This window comes from Microplitis demolitor, chromosome 7, assembly GCF_026212275.2.
Source record: "Microplitis demolitor isolate Queensland-Clemson2020A chromosome 7, iyMicDemo2.1a, whole genome shotgun sequence".
Lineage (NCBI taxonomy): Eukaryota > Metazoa > Arthropoda > Insecta > Hymenoptera > Braconidae > Microplitis > Microplitis demolitor.
The window spans coordinates 21,513,183-21,535,559 of NC_068551.1; the positions used below are offsets into that span (position 1 = coordinate 21,513,183).

Below are 22,377 nucleotides of genomic sequence, written 5' to 3' on the forward strand. Positions count from 1 at the left end.
ATTAAATGAGTACATAATTTAGGTGATTATACTGCGGGGTATTTATAGTAAACAGTAAAATTAATTATACTTTTACGTAAAAATAATTAAGAATAAAAAAAATGTTAATTGATATGAGGATAATGGTGATAATATAAGTAATGATGGGGACAAGAGTAAAGCGTTGAGAATGTCGGGTGATAAAATTTTCAAAGAATAAATAAAAAGCGAGTGTATGAGCGAATTGTTGAGGGCAGAGTACAAGAGGAAAGCGCGAGAGGATTAATATGGTGTTCGGGCGATCAAACGCGAGCAAATTGCCGACTGTCGCCCATTCGATCCGGTGTATATATATATATATATATATATATATATATATATATATATATATATATATGTATAATATGTATATGTGTGTGCAGTATATAGTTTAACAGGCTGGCGGGCAGGCGAAGAATTGTTGCAAGCCACAAATGTCTTTGCCTTGGGTTATACTCAACGTTTATCGTATCGTGTCGCACGTCCTAAAGATTGCGTGTGGGTTATAAATTTATATTTCATTCTATGTATACCTCTAGATGTGTTACACGCGTCTTTTGTTGAGCTCTGTGATTTATTTAATAAATACACATTACTCTGTATTGATAATTCGAAAATTTTAATGCTTTGTATTTATTTATGTACATGAATAAATTATTTATTATGCTTGGGTAGAGACAAAATGGGCGGTTGGGTTTATGCTGACTTTTTATTTTTCATTTATTTACTTGATAAAAAAAAAATTTTCATAGTTTCAATTTCTTCTTGCTCGTAAATATTAAATTAGCAATAACTGTATAATATAACGGTTACGAGAATAGGAAAATCTGGTCTCAATTGATTTTTTTTTTTTTTTTTTTTAGAATATTGGAAATCACTATTGACTTTTTTTTCGTGGAAATTGTCTGGTAGGTCAGGTAATAAAAAAAAAAGTCAAGTACTGAGCAAATTTGGCGAGAAATGAAAAAAATTTTATTTTTTTAAATTGGAGCACACAAATTTTTTTATAAGTGTCAGTTCACATTATAAATTATTTTACAAACATTTAACATTAGAAAATTTTTTAAAAAATCTCAATAAACAAAAGCAAGTATCAAATTTTATTAGACTGTAAAAAAATAGTGGGATCACTTCGTAAGCGGAGTGATTTTTTCTAAAACTCCGAAACTCTGAGTGACAGAGTGAATTCGGATTTAAATAAAATTCGTAATTACTCCGAATTAACTCCTGCTTTTGACAGTGTATTACATAAAAAATACAACAATTTTTCTCGATGTTATAAAATTTTTAAATCAAAGATGAAAACCCAAAGACTTAAAATATTTTTTTTTACATCCCAGATTAAAAAAAAATAACTTGATTTTGACCTCATTGACTTATTTGACTTAATTAACTTGATTTTGTCTACATTTACTTTTTTAAATTTCAATATGACTTTTTTAACTTAAAATTTAAAGTCAATTAAGTCAAATTCAAGTCACGTTAAATTTAAGTCAAATTTAAAACAATGTGACTTTTCATATCTTAATATCTGTTTTTCATTTATTAAAAATAAAACTTAAACTTGGCTTGCTTTTGTATTTTATAAAATAAAATCTTGATGCTCCTTCAATTTTCTCATTTATTTATAAATTTAAAAACACTCAAATAGATTTCCTGGTTTTTGTTCTGTTATATCATCATATACATTCATATATATTACGAATTAGTTGAAGAAATTGCTTGGATTATTCCACGTTCGTAATTTTTTATCTTTTATAACTTTGTAGTAAAATCTGTTACATTACATACGGTTCTGTTTTCTCTTTAACACCATACATACATGTACATATATACATATATATATATATATATATATATATATATATAGATAGATTTGTTGTTAGATTACCAGCATATATAGAACATAACTTTATCGTACTTTAATAATAGTAGTTTGGCGTCTCTGCGGCTCAGCGATAAGTGTACACCTCGTCGGCCTGACGCGCGTCTCTCAAAGAAAATTTTCTTTCGCGCTTACTCGATCTCTTCCTTCTCCTCCTCCATCGGCTTACACCATAACATCTCCTCGCTGGCATTAAAAATTTAACCTCCACAATCCTCTACAGCTCAACTCCTCTACCTCAACTTCACCCCTGGCTCAACTTCACCAACAGCTTCCACTGCTATACATCTTCAGCTCACCTCAGCTCAACCTGCACCGTAAACTACTACTATTATATACTCCTTCACGCATTGCATTGCGTGAATTCACCTCGCTAATCTTACGACGCCTGAAATCACTTTATCCATGGATGGTCACGCTGTAACTAAAATTGTTATTCACACTCTCTCTCTCTCCCTCTCACTGGCTCATATCACTCGTCTATGTATAAAAGTATGTGCCGATTCTCATTGCTTCATTATCCAAGGATCCTCTATCAGCAGTAAAAATTTTAAAATAATTATCGAGCCCTCGCGTGTACCTTACAAGACTTTAAAAATGTAAATTAATAAAATTTATTAGTTTTAAATTAAAAAATATTTTTTTAATCGACGATAAATTCTTTAATAACCAGCCAATACTTGTATATTATTTATAAAAGGTATATATAGATAGGGAGATAAATCTCGTCGCGTGTCCACAGGAAAATAAAAATCTCCGAGTGCATACATACGCAAGTAGCAGAATAAGTTTGTGAAGAGTATGTAGCACAGTGTACAGAATCGCGTATCTGTCGACGGTCGCATATAAGACAAGACAAGGACAGTTTGGACGCAAACCGATTCGTATCGTTTGCCTTGGGGGGGATTTTATGCACGCCGTGCGTAGGCGCCGCTGTGCTCCGTGATCCGTTTGAAAAATATCTCGGCCAAGTCCAGCATCTGATCCAGTCCTGAGACTGAGACTGAGAATAAGTAGTGGATGTGGAGTAAAAAGACAGTGGTACAGAGACGAGCGCACACTGCATACTGTGCTCTCAATTCTCAATACCTCGCGGTACAGCCCAAGAGAGAGAGAATAGTTGCGGCGATTGTATGTCTGTTAAAGGTAAAAGGCGCATCACTTTGATTTCTCCAGATAGCACGTATGTCAGTCCCAGGCATCTTGATGTACATGTATATTTCACTTTATTTTTTTATTAATCTTCATTTCATTTATTTATTTTCAGCCGCTGGATACATAATCATTTATTTAAAATCCTAAGACTTTTATATTTTTTTAGTGCACACCTCAAGCCTGCGCCTTACGATCGGAATTATTCTTTCTCTACATCTTTTTGGTTCCACTAAAATCGGTTGAATTGTATAATAGTGCAAAGACAATTTATTCTTTCTAAAAAGGAATCAGTGAAATTCACTTCGAATTAGTGAATATTCACTGGGAACCAGCTATAAGTGTACCACTGGTTGAATTAGTGCTATATATAAGTATACTTATATCTGTAAAAATAGTGACTATCCACTAATTCGCAGTGAATTTCACTAATTCATTTTTAGAGGGTTGGGAAATAATTTCGGGCTGGTATTTAATCGACTAGTTATTTTTCGGTTGATTTAAAATAAATTATTTTTATCCAAGAAACCGGTAGTCAATTGTCCTGCACGATAATTCTCGAAAAATTTAAAAAATCGGCATAACTTTTTTTTATTAGCTTTGTATTTTTTGACGTAAGAACCTTATTGAAAATCATTATCTAAATTCTTTTAGTTTAATTTTAATTAATAAAAAATCTTAAAGCCGGTAGTTAATAAAAAATTCAGCTGCCATTTTTTTTTTTTTTTCTACCAACTACTGGCGCAGCAGCACTAGTGTGACATGAGGTGTGCACGTTTGGATTTTCCAACCTTATTTTCAGTTGACTTAATTATTTTTTAATACTGTCGATATTTATTTATTTTTCGTTTGTTAGGAGAGTTTCAAGAAGTGTGTGGGCAGATTATGGCTCTTCGGGGTGAGTGGTAGTTATTACTGTGGGCACGAAACCATAAGGCGGAGAGGTATCTCGTGTACTGTCTGACTGGGATGAGGTTCTTCGAGCGTGTCTTGCTGGTTTTACGTTACCGCGACACTTAATGAGAAACTTAAGTTCTTTCTTGAGCTCCTGTCTGAAAGACACTTTTTGCTTGCGAGAAAAAGAAAATACGTCTGTAATCATTTCTAACGCCGACATTACCAGCGTCAATGAAACACCTACGACCAACACCAAAAACACACCTCCCACGTTGTCTAGAGTTAGTTCTTTGACTGCGCTTCCCGCTGATTCGGACTGGTGAAAAAATATTGTATTTAGTTCACTTTAAATTACAGTCTCCACCTCAAACGCCAATTTTTTTTATAGATTCTAAATTAGAGTATTTTGCTGTCAGAAATTAAATTTCGGGTTGGAAAAAAATTTTCGATTTCTTACCAACAAATCGAAAATTATTCATGCACTAGAAAAAAAGCGGTATTAAAAATGGACTAAATTTAACACCGCGTGGTGTTTAAATAAAATGACACCAATTTAGGCGGTGTAAGTAAAAATATTCACAAAATTAAATATTTTAACACTGGAAATTTTTGTAACACCTGTAAAGAATATTTCACCAGCGTCGGTGTTATTTTAACAGCGCTTTCGGTGTGGGAATTTAACACCCAAAATTTTAAGACCTACACCGCCTAGACTAACTCCGGTTTTCTATATAGTGTGTCTAAGACGAAATATTATTAATAGAAGCCTGTAATTTATTAAATAATTAGACAACGTAAACTTGGAGTCTATTATTAAGTTACTGTTACTCGCTACCAACTTGAACCCTCTGCCAATTTATTCATTGATCCCCATGCCTTGAGGTCTTCTCGTAATTGCTCGGTATTTTTATCCTCATTCCCATTAAAATCAATAATAATTAGAGGGCCATATATTTTAATAAGTTAATTTGAAGCCGGGTAAAAAAATTATAAAAATGAAATTGAAATTGAACGGGGCTCGCTTGAATATTGAATAATGAATAATAAATAATGAATAAAGTATGGGGCCTATTGATCTAGTCTAGAGTATAAAAACCAGCGTTCAAGGTGTGCATTAACGGTATTATAAATAATAATTACAGAACATGAACCACCGCCGCGTTTTTCGTTCCACCATTTTTTTTTCAATTCCGACAGGATTCCACTTTCTTGCATTTGTAGTACGGCTGTATTCAATTTATTTCTGTAAGGAAAATCTGCAATAAACAAGATAATATTTTAACTGTTGATTGAGGTTACTCTAGATATATATATTTTTTTTTAACTCGTACGAATGCTTACTTTTTCTCATTGCTATTCCGTAGCCCTTGTTGTCTAGTTGCCCGCCAATTTGCGTCAAATTGCAGTCCCTCTGGGCAACATAGTCAATCATACTCGACTCCATCAGAAAAGCATAGTCCTCATTTGAAGCACGTATTCTACCTTCGTCGTTGTCCACTGTCATAACTTCAGGATGGTCTTTCATGTACTGATACATCTTTACGTACGTCGAATAATTGGAACCCTTTAGATGAACCAAATTCTTTCAAAGTGTAGATTAGAATTTCATGTCTAATTTTTTCCCATACATGAGAATAGGGAACAAAATTTTTCACGAGTTATATTTATTTATTCTAGATCATACAGCATTCATACTCATTTCAATTTTAAAAATATAAAGTCATGTGGGGTAAGTGTGCACTTTAGGTAAGTGTGTGCAAACCCATTCATTCCGGACTGAAATCCAAGGGTTTGCACACCTGTCCCACATGACTCTAATTATTATTTTTTAAAAATCAATTTACTAACAGAAAATAAGATACACGGAAAAAAATAGTAGTGGCTACTCTCTGGGATAGTACTGAGTACTTTCTGTAAAAAAAAATTTTTAGACAGTACTCAGTACTATCCCAGAGCATAGCCACTGCAATTTTTTTTTTCCGTGTACCATAAAAAAAAATGACCAATTTCGTACAATCACTTTCTCTCTTTTTTTTTTTTTAATTTAAATTGTTGAGACTGAGGCAATTAGGAGCAGAGTTTTTTAATTAATTAAAATAAATTATTCGAATCGACTTTAAATAGGTAATAATTTAAATTATGTTTTCTAATTAATAATTTGAATAATTAAGGGAGACTGAGTCTCGATGGGGTCCGGCGAATTAGGAGTTGTTGTAAATTTATTCAATATTCTCAAGATTTATCTATACTATTAATATGAAGATCGAAAATTTCAGACTTTTCATCCTTGTTTAGTATCCAAGTGATAAAAATAGATTTTTGCCTCTATTTAATCTCTGAGAAGCTTTTTTGCTTTCGTTTTTTGGGTCTCATAAGGGGCCATTCATAAAATACGTTTGCACTTATGGGGAAGGAGGAGATGTCGCTTACTGTGACAAGATACGAAAAAGGGGGTCGAAGCGTTTAAGAAAACGTGAAGTCACGCCCATAAAAAATTTTTGAAAATTTTTTTCTCGGTTTTTTAAAATTATATTTTTTTCTTCCTTTGTTTGTATCGAATAATTATGTTAAATGTAATTTTCTCTTTATGTAAATTACGTATGAAAAAATTTAATTCAATCAAATTTATTTAATATCCAAAATTTTTTTTTTTTAACGGCAACCGAAATTTTTTTTCTCTTTACTTTAAATATCATTTTTAAAAAAATATTTTGCGTATTTGCAAATTGCGAGTCCTTGAAAACTCAGTATTTTTTTTTAAGTACCCCCCTCCCCTCTCTCCCAAAAATATTTCTATTATAATGGGAGAGGGGGTCTGTCATTTGTGACGCATTATTGATAGGGGGATCGCAGAAAATGTAACGAAGAGGGGGAGAGGGTCTCAAAAATTTTGCGTGACGTATTTTATGAATGACCCTTAAGCTTCCCGCCGTGTTGTAGTCTACCCAATCTATTTTTTAATTGAAAACAATCAATTCAAATAGTTGTAATTAGTAGAAAATAATAAATCTGCAGTTATTCAATAAATCATTTTTTTTTAATTTAAAAGGAAAGTATTAATACAATTAATTTGCAAAATAATGAATTATTCGTAACTTTTTCCAGAAAAAGAAGTTTTGTAGTTTACAAAATTAAGCAGGAATAAATAAATTTATTAAGAGAAATTGTTAAGTCGATGAAAAGTATACAAAATATATGTGTGTACTGGCGTGAAAATAGTGGAGAAATGAGACGAAAGATAATAAAAGTACTTGCATGTTGATATTTTCGGACGCCTTCTTCCTGCGTTAAAAATAAATTGACGGAAAAAAATTTTAAAGATTTTAACACTTACTTGAAAAAATTTAAAGGTCGCGCCGTCACGTTTTGCGCCGTATGGAATTTTGCCATTCAAATTAGCAAGGTCTTCGGCAGATTTAATGGGTCTCACGATGGTTTCAATCGTGAGAAAGGCCGCTAAATTAGCCGTATATGACGTTGTCATTAACATGCAGAAGAACCACCAGGCAGTTGCAAGTATTCGCGTTGATACTCCACTTTAATGAATATTTTATTAGCTCTTTTACTTTTAGTCTCGAGTGAAAACTGTGTTTTCTTAAATAATGTTAATTAACAAGGACTTACATTGGAGCGATTTCCGATCCTTGCTGCATAATACTTCCAATAGTGAACCAAAGACAGTTCGAGAACGTAAACTGATTTGATAGCTCTACTGGATTTTCAATGCATGGATACGGATTATTCCACTCCGCGGGGCTTATCCGTCCAATTATAAGAAGTAATAATGATGTAACGAACAGCGCTCCGAGTAAACAAAGCCATACTGCTCCTGATAACGGCGATAGAAATGAAAATAAACTTGGTGCTGCTGTTCCCGGTTTTTTGTACAAAATACTTATTCCTAAAGTATATAGATTTTTATTTTAAATTAATTTATTTATAAACTATTAATTATTACATTCAAATTTACCCACCTAAATGCATAAAAGGCATCGTGAAGTCAACGACTTTTTCCCGATCTGAAGTTATTGTCAAATCTGTGATAGCGAGATCTGCTTCCTAATTGAATGGATATACATAAATTTTTTATTATTATCCATTTTAAAATTAACTAAAGTCCCTAGAGGATCGGTAGAAAATCAAGTATTTGACGGCTGTTACAAGTAATGTGGATATTGGTATGGGATGATCACTTATCGGCAGTAGATAAGTTATCATCAGGTATAAGAGGAAACTGTTTTATCTAAAGTCAAAATTGGATACCCTTATAGCCGTCAGCAGCAGGCTGGCGACAACCTACTGCAGCAACTTGTCGTCAAGTTGGCCACAAAAATTGGCATTTCCATAAATTGACGGCAACCTGTTGCCAACTTTCTGAGAAACTTGGTGGCAAAAGTTTACGGAAAGTTGCCTTCGATTTTCTCAAAAAGTTTCAACAGGTTGCAGCAGTAGATTGAGAAAGTTGGTAACAACTTGTGGTCAATAGTTACAAAAGCTGAAATTTGTCGTCAAGTTGGTCGCAACAAATGTACACCGTCGGAAAGGCGATGTCAAGAAATTGTGATCAAATTGACGACAAGTTCACCCTTTGTTACTGTTAACTGCAAGTTTTTGCCAACTTTCCCAAAAACTCAGCGACAACCCACTGCTGCAACTTGTCGTCAATTTGATCGCAACTATTTGACAGCAAGCCGGATCGTAAAGATTTTGACTTTCCATAATAATTTCCTACTTATAGATTACTATGTTAACAGTAAAAATAATGATATTATTTGATTATAATGACAAGCATTTTACAGATAGACACTTACCCCATCGATAATTTTTCCAAGCATTCCGGACCATTTGCCCGTTTTCGGGTTAGGAGAACCAGTAACTTTGTCAACTTGTTCAACAAACGTATAATTGAAGTGCAGTATTTTACTCAATTCGTGTATTATGTCTATTGCAAATCCTTCATAACGATCATTACCCGTTTTAGTAGTCGTTGATTCAGTCAACATGTTGAAGGGAGCGAGCTAAAAATCGTTTACCACCAGTTCAAAATTAATTAAACAAATAATTCTTCAAATTATTAATAAACCTACCAACGATATCACAACAGTAAAGGTTTGATTAGCTAAGTCTAGTTCGCCTTCAGCTAATACCGGTGGTGGTTCTGAAATCCACTCTACACTATTCGTACTATTCCAATTTCCAATTGTTTTCAAACCATCTGGAGTGAGTCTCACAATGTTAAGCTTAAAATCACTGCGGAATCCATTGGTATGGAATTTAATAAGACCTGTTAGTCCTTTCATTTCAGTCTGGAATATGACAAACAAATATTTGCTTCACCAATTGTATTTCATTAGTTATCGTAATAAATATTACTTTCAGTAAATTGATAACATACAGAGCGAATAAAATTGCTCAGTGAAGCTCCATGTTCCCAGTTGTCGATAGCATCACAAGCTAACGCTTTTACGTCACCTTCGACGGCTTCTTCGAGCTGCTTAAATGCCCGGGAAAACAACTGAATTGCGTCGAACATCAATGCCCAATCTGTTCTCATTTTCGACAAGTCCTCGAGTTCCATTTTACCCAAATAGTCGTTAAATATTGACAATGAATCGGGATCCTCTGGATCAAGAAGACGTATTCCGGTTATATTAGCGCCTGAGTGACTGTAGGGATCCAGATCTAATGTCTGCAGGTCCTTTGATAAAAAATAAACTCATTAGGCTACGGTTATTATTGACCCTTACATTATTTTGAAATTATGGAGAAATTTTTTTGGCTAAGTTACCAATGACGTTATAATTATTTTGTGGCGATCAGACAGAATTCCAACTTGTTGGGACTGCTGTAAAACTTCTTCGAGGATATCGTAAGAGCAGTCGATAATAATGTTCTCTTCGTATGAATTTTTGACTCTTTTTAAAATAGGCCGATAGTTGGGTCCCTCGCCCAAATAACGCAAGGTCACTGGAAAACCTTTTGTATCCCATCTTTGCAATAAATTACTCATACGAATAAGCCCTTCTGTACTGTCATACAATATTGTAAATTTTTCCCATTTGAACTCCGTTACCATATACAGGTAAATCTAAACAAATTAATATCTTTTATTTTTGTCACTGAATAGAAAATTAATGTACCTAAGAGAGTAATATTTGCAAAATTTAACTTTAATATTGGAAAAAAAATTTTTTCAAATAAGCAAAAGAAATAATGAAGACTTCGGTCTAATATACATATCGTGTTACTAATTTCAAAAGGACATATTATTGCATGCCCTTTTGGCTTTCAAATTTTTTTTCTATTTTCAGTTTTAAAAGTAGTCTACAAAACGATTGGTTATAAAAAAAAATTATGAGCCTTTTTGGCTTTAGGAAGGTTTCTAACGACAGAAGGGCGTATGAAAATATAAGTCCATTCGGAATCAATAACGCGAAATGAATAATTGAACCATTTTGAAAAATTAGTAGCATACTCTCTAAAATTGAATTAATGAAAATCAGCGAATATTCACTACTTTGCAGCAAAAAGTGTGTCGCGAATTTCAGAAAATGATACGATTTGCCTTATCAATTAGTAAATATTCACTATCTACTAGTAAATTTCACTAATACATTTTTTTAGAAAGTATGAAGTTATCTTTGAAAAAAAATGTAATTTCTACCGAAAACTTCTAAAGCATGATTTTGCAATTTTGATATTTCGAAAACTGTGTGCGATTGTGATTAATTGTCTTCATAAATAAAGATAAAATAAATTTCCAGTCTTTTCGACATATGAATGAAAAAAAATGTGGGATTATGTTTCGGATAGAATTAAAATAATGAGATATATAAATAGAGCATACCAGTGAAAGTGTTTCGGAATGTGGATAAAAATTGATAGCCTTCATGCGAACAAGATCTGAATCCCATCGCGCGACAATGTTTGGCAAATCCATAGTGTCACACATACTTTGAACGTGAGTCGATGATACCTTATCATGGGGGCCAAACAGGGCCGCAATTCCTTGACCAACGAGCGTACAAACTGAAATTTTTTTTTCTTTACTATTTTACTCTACCAGAGTATCAGAGTTATAATATAAATAAGTGTTGATAAAATATTATGTATGGCGAAAAAAAATTCAAAAAGTAACAGGGCTCAGCCGGGATTTGAACCCGGGACCTCTCGCACCCAAAGCGAGAATCATACCCCTAGACCACTGAGCCAAGGAACGTGTTGTTGGAAGAAGAAAACGCGAGTCCGCTGATGAACTCAATGAACTTTCTAATCTTAAAACCGGTAATAACATAAAACACTTATATACCTCCTTCAGATACTTCAAATACATCATCAGTGATTGTGATCACTTCAGGTTTGAAAAAAGTATCCGAAAATTCTTCAGTTTCAATTCTCATTTGATTTATTGCGTTTATCGACTCTATGAATGCCTTCTGAGTAAGATCATTCTCAGGAAATAGGCCTCCTGTAAATCATTTTTTTAAAAATATTACATAACCAATAAAAAGTCATAGTGATTTAATCATGTAATTATTTAACATTTCAATTACCCAGTATTATTACTTTTGAAAAAGCTGAAATACTTGATACCATGATGGCGAAACATATAAGTACAGTTTTATACATTTTTTATTTTCCTAAAAAAAATTTTGTTATTAACAACAAAAGTTGAAAAAAAAATAAAAATTGTCGACTATAGAATATTTTCATATTCAAGACTACTTTCTAAATTACAACTATTGAATCTGCAAATTCCATGGTAAATATTCACTATTTTTCAGTGAAAAGTGTACCATTAATTCTAAAATGCGGTACACTTTGCACTATAAATTAGTGAATTTTCACTGTTTGCTAGTCAATTTCATTCATTTTCACAATTTATTTCTAAAAATTATGATCAAATATGAAGATATTTTGATAGTAAACTCTCGAAATAGTATATATGCGGCTTATATATTTACTATTGTCATATATATGCTATTTTGCAGGCATGTATTCCCGCATGTTTTTTCATATGGGTTTTGTTATCAAAAAAATTGTTATGATTTTTCAAACTGTTTACATGCGCATGCATAAATATCATGATATTCAACCATGACTACTTTTAAGTTGGTAAAAATTTATAAATTGTCAACCTAAGGTTTACATTGTCTTTAATTTTGAAGTTTGCGGTCAACAAAATAATTACTACACTGTGAAAAATTCCCATTAAATTTTACTATGGGTGCGTAACCCCGGACCATAAGAAAACTGGTACAGAATTTACAAGAGTACCATAGTAAACGTATGCGCATAGGTTCCAATCGTGTCGTCGGCGCATATCGTTTACTATGGGACACTTGTAAATTTTGTAACAGTTTTCTTATGGTCCGGTGTTACATTGCACCCATAGTAAAATTTAATGGGAATTTTTCACAGTGTAGAACCTACAATTCTTACACAATTTTTTCAAATATTTCTAGTTATCAATTCGAACCGCCACGTTACTGTATGCAACTTATATTTGTTATTTTATTTTTTGCTTGTATAAAAAAATGTTTTTGACCATTTTTTTATCACAAATTACTGGCAATGGAAAATCGATAATATTTATTTTTTTTTAATTGTAATAGCTATAAATAACTTGTATAGCGACTACATATAAATGAAACTTGAAAATAATAATAATAATAATATATAAAATATCTATAGATACAAGAGCACTCAGATATTTGACATATAATGTAAACTAAAACGATGTACGCACAAGAGAACGTAAAGCTCAGTTAACTTCCAAAGCATAAACATTTACGTCTACTCAGCTCAAAACTTCATATATTCTGGTTATATTGCCCTCAACGTAAATATTTACTGAGTTAATTGAACTACTGAATAAAAATGATTAATGATTTATCACTAAATAGCCTGGGCTATTTACCAAACAAGCAATATCAGTAAATGGAGACGATTATGCTAAATAATAACTCTGTCACTTGCAAATAGTATCCGGCAAAAATAATATACATATAAATATGACTATTTTTAAATGAATTTTTGTCAGATCGGGAAATCAGTAGGCAGTTAAATTTTTTTAAATATCTTGTGAACATTTGAATTTGAATACAGAAAATTACTAACAGAACTCGAGGATATAAATATATATTTATAGGTTCTAAATTTGGCGACGTGAATACTTAACTCTATATATTTATCCAATGTATTTGACATACATTTTCTTGTAATTATATTTAGTTAAAAATGTTTTAAATAATTTAATTATGAAATTAATCCGGAAAAAATCAAAATTAGTTGAAAAAAAAAAATAAAATAAAAATGTAATTAAATTTTGAGAAAAAGTTATTTGCAGTATGAATAAATATAAGCATAAACAGTGACATGAACCGAGCTTACCAGATTAAATCATATGCAAGTTAAAAAAGTATGAAAAATAAATTAAAAAAAAAAAAAAGGAAATAACTTTTTGCTTTTACTTCTATTTGAATTTTCCTAAACTACAAAATATTATTTTCTCAGTTGCTGTAACTTTAAGTAAATCAAAAAAACTTGTAAGCTCAAACGTATTCACAACGCGAGTTTTCGTAAGCGCATGCCTGATTATCCGCACTCTTTAAACAGACAGCTTTAACTAGAAACTAAAAAGTAAAGTTCGTCGTCCCACTACAGTATCCACTACTCAGCTGTATTTCACTCCCATTCACATTCTCTTCCTTCTATTATTATCGTTTCTTGTTTTTTTATTTTATTTCTTTCTTTTTTCTTATTTTATTTTCATTGCGACCCATTATAAATGCCGTGACTCTGCCTCCGTTGAGACGAGAATAGCTAAATGCTGAAGCTTTAAAGCATCGCACTCTTCTCCATCCAGCAATCGCATTTACTCACGGCAAAATACCCACTCTGAGAAATGAGTGGAGAAAAAATTTCACTAAAAATATTTTAAATTATTACGTCTAAATGACGGATTGTTATATAATCAAATAACTTTTTTTTTAACTTATTACTGCGTTTTATTGACAAAAAAAATTCATCGTTATTTTTATTATTATTTTGTCACATTAACGAACTTTTGAAAAAATTAATTACGTGTATTATCATATTATTAATTGATTAATTATACATTACAAAAAATTTATTAACCATAAGCCTTAATTTCATATCCAAACTGTAAAAATTTTGCCGAGTGGATTTTTTAGTTTTTAATTCCCTCGGAGTGAAGTTCACTCCGAAGGGGAGTTTCGGAAAATATTAATTATAAAAAAAATTACTATTACATAGTGAGCTTAGGTCTTTGATATTTTGACATTTATATCGAGTACGGAAATAATTACGAGCTCCCTGAACATATATTCACGCCAAATTATTTTTAAAAATTAAAAACATAATAATTTAATTAAAATAAAATCCGCGTCACTCCGAAATCACTCCGCCTATAAAAAAGTCCCTATTCACTTCGTATACGGAGTAATTTTTTTTTCAACTCTGGAACTCAGAGTGACGGAGTGAATTCAGATTGAAATAAAATCCCTATTCGCTACCGATTTTTTGGCATCGCAATACGTGAATCAATTAAAAAAACAAACAACTCCATAAAAATAATAAAAAAAAAATTTGAAAAATTTGGGATATTCTTTTTTGGAGAGATTATGAGATTTTATTTGCACTGCAAACTCACTAGTCACATATATTTATATGTCATATCTTTTATTAAAAATAACGGACAGCTCTATAAATAATAAAAATATAAATGATAAAATTTTACATGCAAACATTAAAACAAAAAACACTGAATAGTAATTGGTGATTATTGGAATACATAATAAGTCTTAAATAAAAACTCAGTGATGTGGACTTGGCTTAAATTCATTTATTTATTTACAAATGCCATTCATAATTCAATTTATATTAATACTTTGGCAGTTTTCTTTTAATGCAATGATGTAATTTTAAATCGTTATTTCAATGAGAGTTCAATAAAGTAACATACATATTTTGAAAAAATTTAACACACTCTTGGATCCGTGCATCCGTATACTCACATATTTTAATGACCCATTCGTCCACACATTAATTAAAATTTATTTACAATAGACTAATAGATTATTTATAATTACAATATTTAGACTTTGAATCATATCACGCAATAAAAAACATTTATATCTTTATATATTTATATATATATATATATGGTATTTAGTAGCTAATGAATATACTAGATGAATTTTTAAAATAAAAAAAATTATCACTTATGCTTAGAATAATTTTTGATTTTTTTTTTCTATTCTCTAAATTATTATTATAATTATTAATATTAATATTATTATTATTATTATTATTATTATTATTATTATTATTATTATTATTATTATTATTATTATTATTATTATTATTGTGGTTTGGTTTTTATTATAATCCGTAAGCATGATTTCAGTCACGTTTTGGAGTTTTTTCAATATATATATACATACACTGTAAAAAAAGTGGTGTTAAAAATGGACTCAATTTAACACCGGGTAGTTTTAAAATGAAGTAACATCAGTGTAGGCGGTGTAATTTGGCGGTGTAAAAAAAAAATTCCATGCATAGAAATTAGAAAAAAAAATGTATGACATAAAAAAAATATGAAAATTAAATGAATATTATCTAGAGGAAATTTTAATTTTGTTATGGACTTATTTAAATAATTATTTATGTTATATGTAATTTATTAAAAAATCACATAAGTTTACTCCCGCCATTTCAATCACCAATAATTTAATTAACTAATAAAAACACCGTTTAACTGCAGTGGTCGAGTAAGTAAAAATATTCACAACGTTAAATATTTTAACACCGGTAAAGAATATTTACACCGGAAGCGGTGTTATTTTAACACCGTTTTTGGTGCTGAAATTTAACACCGAAAATTTTACACTTACACCGCTTGGACACCCCGTTTTTTTACAGTGTATATGTATCTATATATAGTATATATATTTATATATATGAAGGTGGTTTTATGTCAATGGCGGTTTTCCAACGAAATGTGTGTACTTAGAGTACCCGGGGGTCGGAGGTTTTACTTCTGAAACAGTTGATAAATTTTGACGTTGTTTGTCCCAATAACACGATATCTTGCCTGATGTTTTTTCAAGACAATCGATGCTGTCCACAGAATATTGCATTTCACTCGTTCTATCCGAGTGTAATGATTTCTAAAATGAAATTGAAAAAAAAAAAAAAAATACACATAGACAACCACTAATACTAAAGTCAGGTTACTCAAATATTTAAATAGTTAAAAGTGTTTTATAATTCCCAGTTCTCTGTATTTTAAAACAGTCAAATTATAATTTTACGGGATAAACTACTTAGTCCTTAACTACTTTAAAGCTTTGCCCGGGAAAGTTATTTTTTTACTTGGAACTTTAATGTTAAGCTAAAAATTCTCAAACAAAATTAGTATTTGACTTTTTTATATGTCGAAATTTCCGAGCAAAATTATTTATTTCCGTACTGGAAACAGGATCAAAAAAATTTAATTAAAAGCCGCTATGAGAATTTTTTTTCCACTGCATGCTTATGTGATCTTGAATAATATATATGTTAATTTGTATAAAAATAATTTTGAAGTTAAATAAATATGAGAACTGGGTACAAGATAATTAAAGTTTAATAACAGTAATTAAAAATACAATTAATTAGCTCACCTTCTGCGTATCCAGTACGACGAATGTTAGCAAGAAACATATGCGAGACAACTAACAATGTCATACTAAACTTCCACATTACTATATCCTTATTACATTTATAACAAATTTTCTTTTATTTAATAAAACTATATACACAACATAAACAAATATGTATATTTATATATATACATAACTATAAAAAATACTAGGTAAAATAACGGACTTGAGTAAACCCGGCTCGAAAAATTTGATGTTTTGAATAAAATAAAAATTTCAAGTTACTTCCTCTCAATTTTACTTTTTATTTGTGCTTAATTAATATGAGAAATGTAATGAAATTTCGCCTATATTATCACGGAAAAATAGTTTCAAATATCAGCAAAAGTCCATCTGCCTTGAACTTGTAAAAATTACATTCTTTCTGAGACGTTAAAATTTAATATATGACTTTCTTCAGTCCTCAATAGCAAGCAAATTTTCAAAATTCAAATTTTGTGGTAGAAACTGTAAAATTTGGTATCTATAATTGTAATTTTTTTCCTGTGTCAAAATATATAAATACAGACCAAATATAGTCTAGTGAAACTAAACTCATCAAATTTTTCCACCCGGGAGAATTTCTTTCTCCCAATTAAAATGTACTAATTTCGACATCCAATTTTACCCCGTATTTTTTATGTTTTCATTAAAAAAAAAAAAATCATTGTCAAAAAAAGTACAATTCATCAAGTGAACCGCCAAGAGACAAACTAATTGAAGCTACACATGATGGATGATAATGATCGTTATTTACAATAATTTTTTTTTCCTGTTAATTATATCATACGAGTAATGAGTAAATTACTCATTACCCATTACTCATCGGCTTATGAATAATTAATGTACGAGTTTCTTTGTCTATCTAGTCAGTACAAAACGATGTTGATTGTTCGTCATATAAATAAATAAGTAAATAAATAATATATATATATATATATATATATATATATATATATATATATATTTATTCGCATGTCAACACGCATGTCCACTATTATTTATATAATTTATCTTTACATTAATAACCGATCGATAAATAAATAAAATAATTACTCACGTAATAAATAAATAATATAATACATTTTGTAGTCTTTGGCCAGTTGCTTTTTTTTAAAATTGATATGAGCAAGTGACAGACAAATTGACCATCTCAATTTGAATTCATCCGATCGTAATAATAAATTAAAATTAAGACGGTCAAAGTTAATAAATTTTCTAGGTTTTCATACCGTCTTATATAAATAATTTATTGGACATTTATTATTATTATTCTAAAAATTAATTGTAATTACAATTATAATTATTTATATTTAATACCGCGTGTACCACACGCGTGTGAAAATTCAAATGACAGTTTTTTCTCATATATTTTGAGCGATGAAGTTCCTCTTGGTATTAAAATCCTTATCCAGGTCAAAAGCGTACAAGTCTCACAAGTTTTAATTATTCATTATTTTTTCTCTATACTCGTCTACTTAAATTGTATTTTTTTTTGTTTATTTATTTTTTGTGGTATTTTTTTTTGCTCTACGTGAATGGGGGGTCGATACACCGCACTCGAGTAGAAGGAGAAAGACTGATGCTAATGAAGATCGGTAAAACCCTCGCAGATAGCTTTTTCTGAGGATTTCTGCTTCTAAAACAGAAGGAAATAAATCCTCGATAATGGTCTTTTTAAATAATAATATAAATAGCTATACTAATGTAATTGTAATTTATAATTTAAAGTAAATATGCTAGCAGATAATTAATATATAATTTGAATAAAAAAACATTTTTATCGCAGCAGTGCACGCCCAAGCGCTTTATTATTTTATTCTTTAGAACGAAGATATCGGTTTTAATTAATTAAACAATCTGAAATTTTTGTTGTAATAAATTATCGACAGTTCTGATTCATCGACCGCTTGAACGCATTAATGCCTGCAATCTACCGTCAATTCAATTACTCGATCTAAAGTGCTTGCGCTATTAAGTACAGAAATTATAATACCAAGACAGGAAATTTTTTCATTTTTATTTTCTCTAATTATTTAATTATAAATAAGCCATGCAAATTTTTTTCAACTTTCGTAGTCTGGATATTTTACTCATTATATAAAAAAAAAAAAAAAAAATTGGGTAAAACAGGGCACGGTGAAAATATAATTTTTTTTATGATTCTAAAGTTAGCAGACGCTTAGTAATTTTCGGATTTTTTTTTCAACAAATCAATTACAAAAATAAAAAACTAAAAAAATGCACTTGTAGAAAGTAAAAAAATCTATAAGTGCAATTTTTCAAAATATTTTTTTTTTTATAATTTATAATTTTTTTTAAATTTCAAAAATTATTTGACGTTTGCTAACTTCAGTATCATTTTTCTTTCTTGGTATTTTAAAAAAAATTTTTAAAATATGATTTCAGTATGAAAATACGCCGGTAAAAAGTGACACAAAATTTTCTAAAAAGCGAAATTTCGAAAAAATATTATCGACGCTCTTAAATACTGAAAAATAATTTCAAATAAATAATACATATTTTTTTTTTAATTACCGGTTACGTTAGTTGCCCAAATTTATCAAGTATTCTGTAATTAATTGCTCTTGAATTCTCGTTAAGGTTAAATAACTTTGAAAAAAAAAAAAAAAAAAAATGAGAATTTATGTTTGACGGTAAACCGGTCGCCTGACGTGACCTAACGACTTAAATGTCGTAAGGAAAGTACCACAATGCTTTTCAAACTACGACATTCCCGTAGCTCTATTCAACAAATCGAAAGGTTAAGGATCGAGAACGGTCAAACTTTTTTTACAATGTCGCAGTTCAAATCGTGACTTCTTTATCGATCACTGGTTCAAATAAATTTATAAAAGCTAATGGAATTATTTCCATTGAATAAAAAAAGTTCAATGGCCAATCACCAGCAAGTTGTGTTTTTTTTTTTATAAAAATAAGTAATCTTGCTTTTAATAAATAATCCAACATACAATTGATCAATTGGTTACACTGTAAAAAATCAAGAGTGAATTCGGAGTGATTACAGATTTTATTTGAATCCTCATTCACTCAGAAAATTTTTGAAAATGTAAATTTATGAATTTTTAAGTTAATCGATCTCGAAAGGCATCAGTCTCGTTTACAAATTATAAATTGCCGAATCATCACGAATGAAAAAAACCGATTTTAGTAGTGAGCAATACGAATAGTGAGAATGGAAAAAGTTATCGAATAATTAGTTGACAGATTGTTTAAACTTGAGTACTCTTGTACGCGCTACAAGACCATTAAAGAGGAACTCCACCGGTGTGCGTGCATCAGCTAATGTATTCGCGTGGTATGTCGGGGTAAATAGCATCGGGATCGAGGTGATTTGTGTTAAAAGTTGTGCAACCAGCCTCAATCCCGACCATCTCCTCATGTTATTTAACAACACTCACCCGTTCTTCAACAGCGACTTTCCGACTTTTCCACACGAACTCACAAACGGCTATCACACAGGCGACACCCATTCCGCCCATCAAGACCACAAAGACACCGCCAACATTGGCCAGTCCCAGCTCGTTGGCCGTCGAGCCGGCTTTCTGATTATCCTCCTGCAGCAGAGCAAGTTTAAAAATTTAAATAACTAATCAATAAACGTCCGATAAGTTTATGGGACTAATGACAAAGGAAACTATAAGAAGTTGGAGAAGATAAAAAAGGAGGAGGAGATGATAAAGAGGAAGGTAATGGTAATGGCATCGAAGAATTAACATTGAGATAAATTGTGATAGATAGAGTAGTGTCGTTTGGTTCGCATTAAAATTGATTCAGGTCTCAGTCACGTAAAGCAAACTTTGCCAATTATCCTCGTAAGACAGATAGAAGAGAATAGAATGAGGAGCACTGAGTAGAATACTCTCTTTTACACCTAATCAACGTCAAAGTCTACATCGATTTTCACAATTCTGTTATTTATCTCACGGTGATTTCCTTACATCAACTCTGGCTAATGTATTCATCATTTATTTATTTATTCCAGTTATTATTTTCATTAATAAAAATTAGCTCTGGTCAGTCGCGCTATGACGAAATTTCCGGGTGTTTTGTTTTTAAATTTATTGCATTAATTTTCAAATAGTCAGATTTTGCAAAAACGTGTGGTCTAAAAAAGTTAAAAAATTATGTTTCTAATGAAAAAAAAAATTGCATTACAATTTTATAGTAAATATGAAAAAATTATTTTAAAAGTAAGTCCTGAAAATTTAAAACTACTCGAAAAATTATTGTAGAAATAGTAAATTACGGACTATTGTAATTTTGAAAAAATTTTTTGTACACTTTGCCCGCTCGTTATTTGATGATCCTGAAGTTAGCAGACAATTGACAATTTTCAAATTTTTTTTCAACAACTTAATTAAAAAAACTAAAAATATGCACATGTAGAAAATGAAAAAAATCAAAAAATTATTAAACGTCGGCTAATTTCAGTATCATCATTATTTGTCATAATAAATTAAAAATGTAAAGTTCTTTTTTTAGTGAGACAACAAAAGATTTATAAAAAAAAAAAATATAAAAATTAATGCTCACCCGGCATTTTCCGCCTCCGCGTTTTTCCTTCCACCACCTTGTCTTAAGGGTATGTAATTTTCCCTCCTCTTGTAATTTGAGGATAGCGCTGCTGATTGCCGTTCTGTAGGGAGAGTCTGAAAAAAAAATAAAATAGAGTTAACTTTAAATTTTTCAATACAAATTTCATCAATAGTACCCTATGAATGTATTTATCTCTCTCTATATATATATATATATATATATATATATATATATATATATATATATATATATATATATATATATATATATATATATATATATATATATATATATATATATATATATATATATATATATATATATATATATATATATATATATATATATATATATATATATATATATATATATATATATATATATATATATATATATATATATATATATATTTATGCTTACTCGGGGGCATCGCAATGCCATATCCTTTGGAATCTAATTCAGTACCAACTCGAGTGAGCTCGCAGTTACGCTCGATCACGTACTCGATGGATGTGGATTCCATCAAGAATGCGTATGTTCCCTTGCCCTTGATAACCCACTCCACTCCCTCCATATTACTTTTAGTGAATACGCTCGGCTTGGCAGACTGCATGAATGACCACATGCGCTGATACGTTGAAAAATTTGAATCCTGTTTCCGCACAACCAGATAAGGATCAGAAATAATTCACCACATCATTTCCATATGCTTCGCGATTCCGATTATTGATTCGTTTTATGATATTACATTCCCGAGAGAAGTAAATATATATTTCCATCATTGATAATAACAATTTCTGATAAACTCACCCGGAAAAAGGCAGCGGTACTGCCACCAGCCAAAGCACCGTATTTTATTTTCGTCTGCTTAGCGAGATCCTCAGCGCTTTCAATAGGCGATTCCATGCGCTCGACCGTTAAAAAAGCCGCTAGATTTGCAGTGTACGATGATATCATGATCAGAGTAAAAAACCACCACATTCCGGCGACCATTCGCGTTGATACGGCTCTAAAAACAATAATAATGCTAGTAGTAATGGCTGGAGTAATAAAAAAAATATAAAAAAATATTATTGGGGTTTTTACGAGAACTCTATGAATGTGTACTTCATATTATGTGATAGCCGTGTAGTTAAGCTCGGTTATAAGTTTTTCATG

General features: G+C 30.6%; 3 protein-coding genes and 1 non-coding gene across 11 annotated transcripts in view; 1 reads left to right on the forward strand and 3 right to left on the reverse strand.

The window, feature by feature from the left end:
* LOC103579584 (glutamate receptor ionotropic, kainate 2) overlaps positions 1-22,377 on the forward strand; it is a 235,429-nt gene that overhangs the window by 94,902 nt on the left and 118,150 nt on the right. The window lies entirely within an intron of this gene.
* LOC106693554 (glutamate receptor ionotropic, kainate 2) lies at positions 998-13,566 on the reverse strand. 5 transcript variants are annotated; one of them, XM_053740544.1, is made up of 14 exons: positions 13,426-13,566; positions 11,506-11,592; positions 11,262-11,420; positions 10,800-10,981; positions 9,741-10,040; positions 9,348-9,650; positions 9,040-9,258; positions 8,764-8,970; positions 7,927-8,011; positions 7,577-7,853; positions 7,287-7,488; positions 5,294-5,534; positions 5,093-5,208; positions 998-4,268 (listed from the first exon to the last, which is right to left on the reverse strand). In XM_053740544.1, the coding sequence occupies exons 2-14, from the start codon at positions 11,579-11,581 to the stop codon at positions 3,939-3,941; spliced, it is 2,697 nt and encodes an 898-aa protein (XP_053596519.1). In that variant the 5' UTR covers positions 11,582-11,592; positions 13,426-13,566; the 3' UTR covers positions 998-3,938. The 5 variants fall into 5 exon arrangements, with proteins under 5 accessions (XP_053596519.1, XP_053596518.1, XP_014297240.1 ...); XM_053740543.1 differs by having other exon boundaries at positions 13,413-13,566; XM_014441754.2 differs by having other exon boundaries at positions 5,294-5,516; positions 13,346-13,566.
* Positions 11,092-11,163, reverse strand: Trnap-ugg (transfer RNA proline (anticodon UGG)). Its single transcript has one exon. It is a non-coding gene; the product is annotated as a tRNA-Pro (tRNA).
* Positions 15,612-22,377, reverse strand: part of LOC103579583 (glutamate receptor ionotropic, kainate 2) — a 52,876-nt gene continuing 46,110 nt past the window's right edge. The window contains exons 13-17 of one of the 3 annotated variants that reach the window (XM_053740541.1): positions 22,030-22,228; positions 21,640-21,871; positions 21,217-21,332; positions 20,082-20,237; positions 15,612-16,146 (exon numbers count right to left, since the gene is read on the reverse strand). In XM_053740541.1, coding sequence (XP_053596516.1) covers positions 15,949-16,146; positions 20,082-20,237; positions 21,217-21,332; positions 21,640-21,871; positions 22,030-22,228 — 901 coding nt within the window. In that variant the 3' untranslated portion in view covers positions 15,612-15,948. Of the gene's footprint in view, positions 16,147-17,771; positions 18,299-20,081; positions 20,238-21,216; positions 21,333-21,639; positions 21,872-22,029; positions 22,229-22,377 lie in introns of those variants that run through there. The other 2 variants (XM_053740542.1, XM_014441751.2) reach the window with 2 other exon arrangements.

What these genes read in the sequence shown, in the direction of transcription:
- LOC106693554 (XM_053740544.1), bottom strand. Translation starts at nt 11,581, where the DNA reads ATGTATAAAACTGTACTTATATGTTTCGCCATCATGGTATCAAGTATT. An exon ending in AAATAATTATAACGTCATTG is followed by an intron (nt 9,651 to 9,740) that starts GTAACTTAGCCA and finishes TTTTTATCAAAG; the next exon opens with GACCTGCAGACATTAGATCT. An exon ending in CGGAATAGCAATGAGAAAAA is followed by an intron (nt 5,209 to 5,293) that starts GTAAGCATTCGT and finishes TGTTTATTGCAG; the next exon opens with ATTTTCCTTACAGAAATAAA.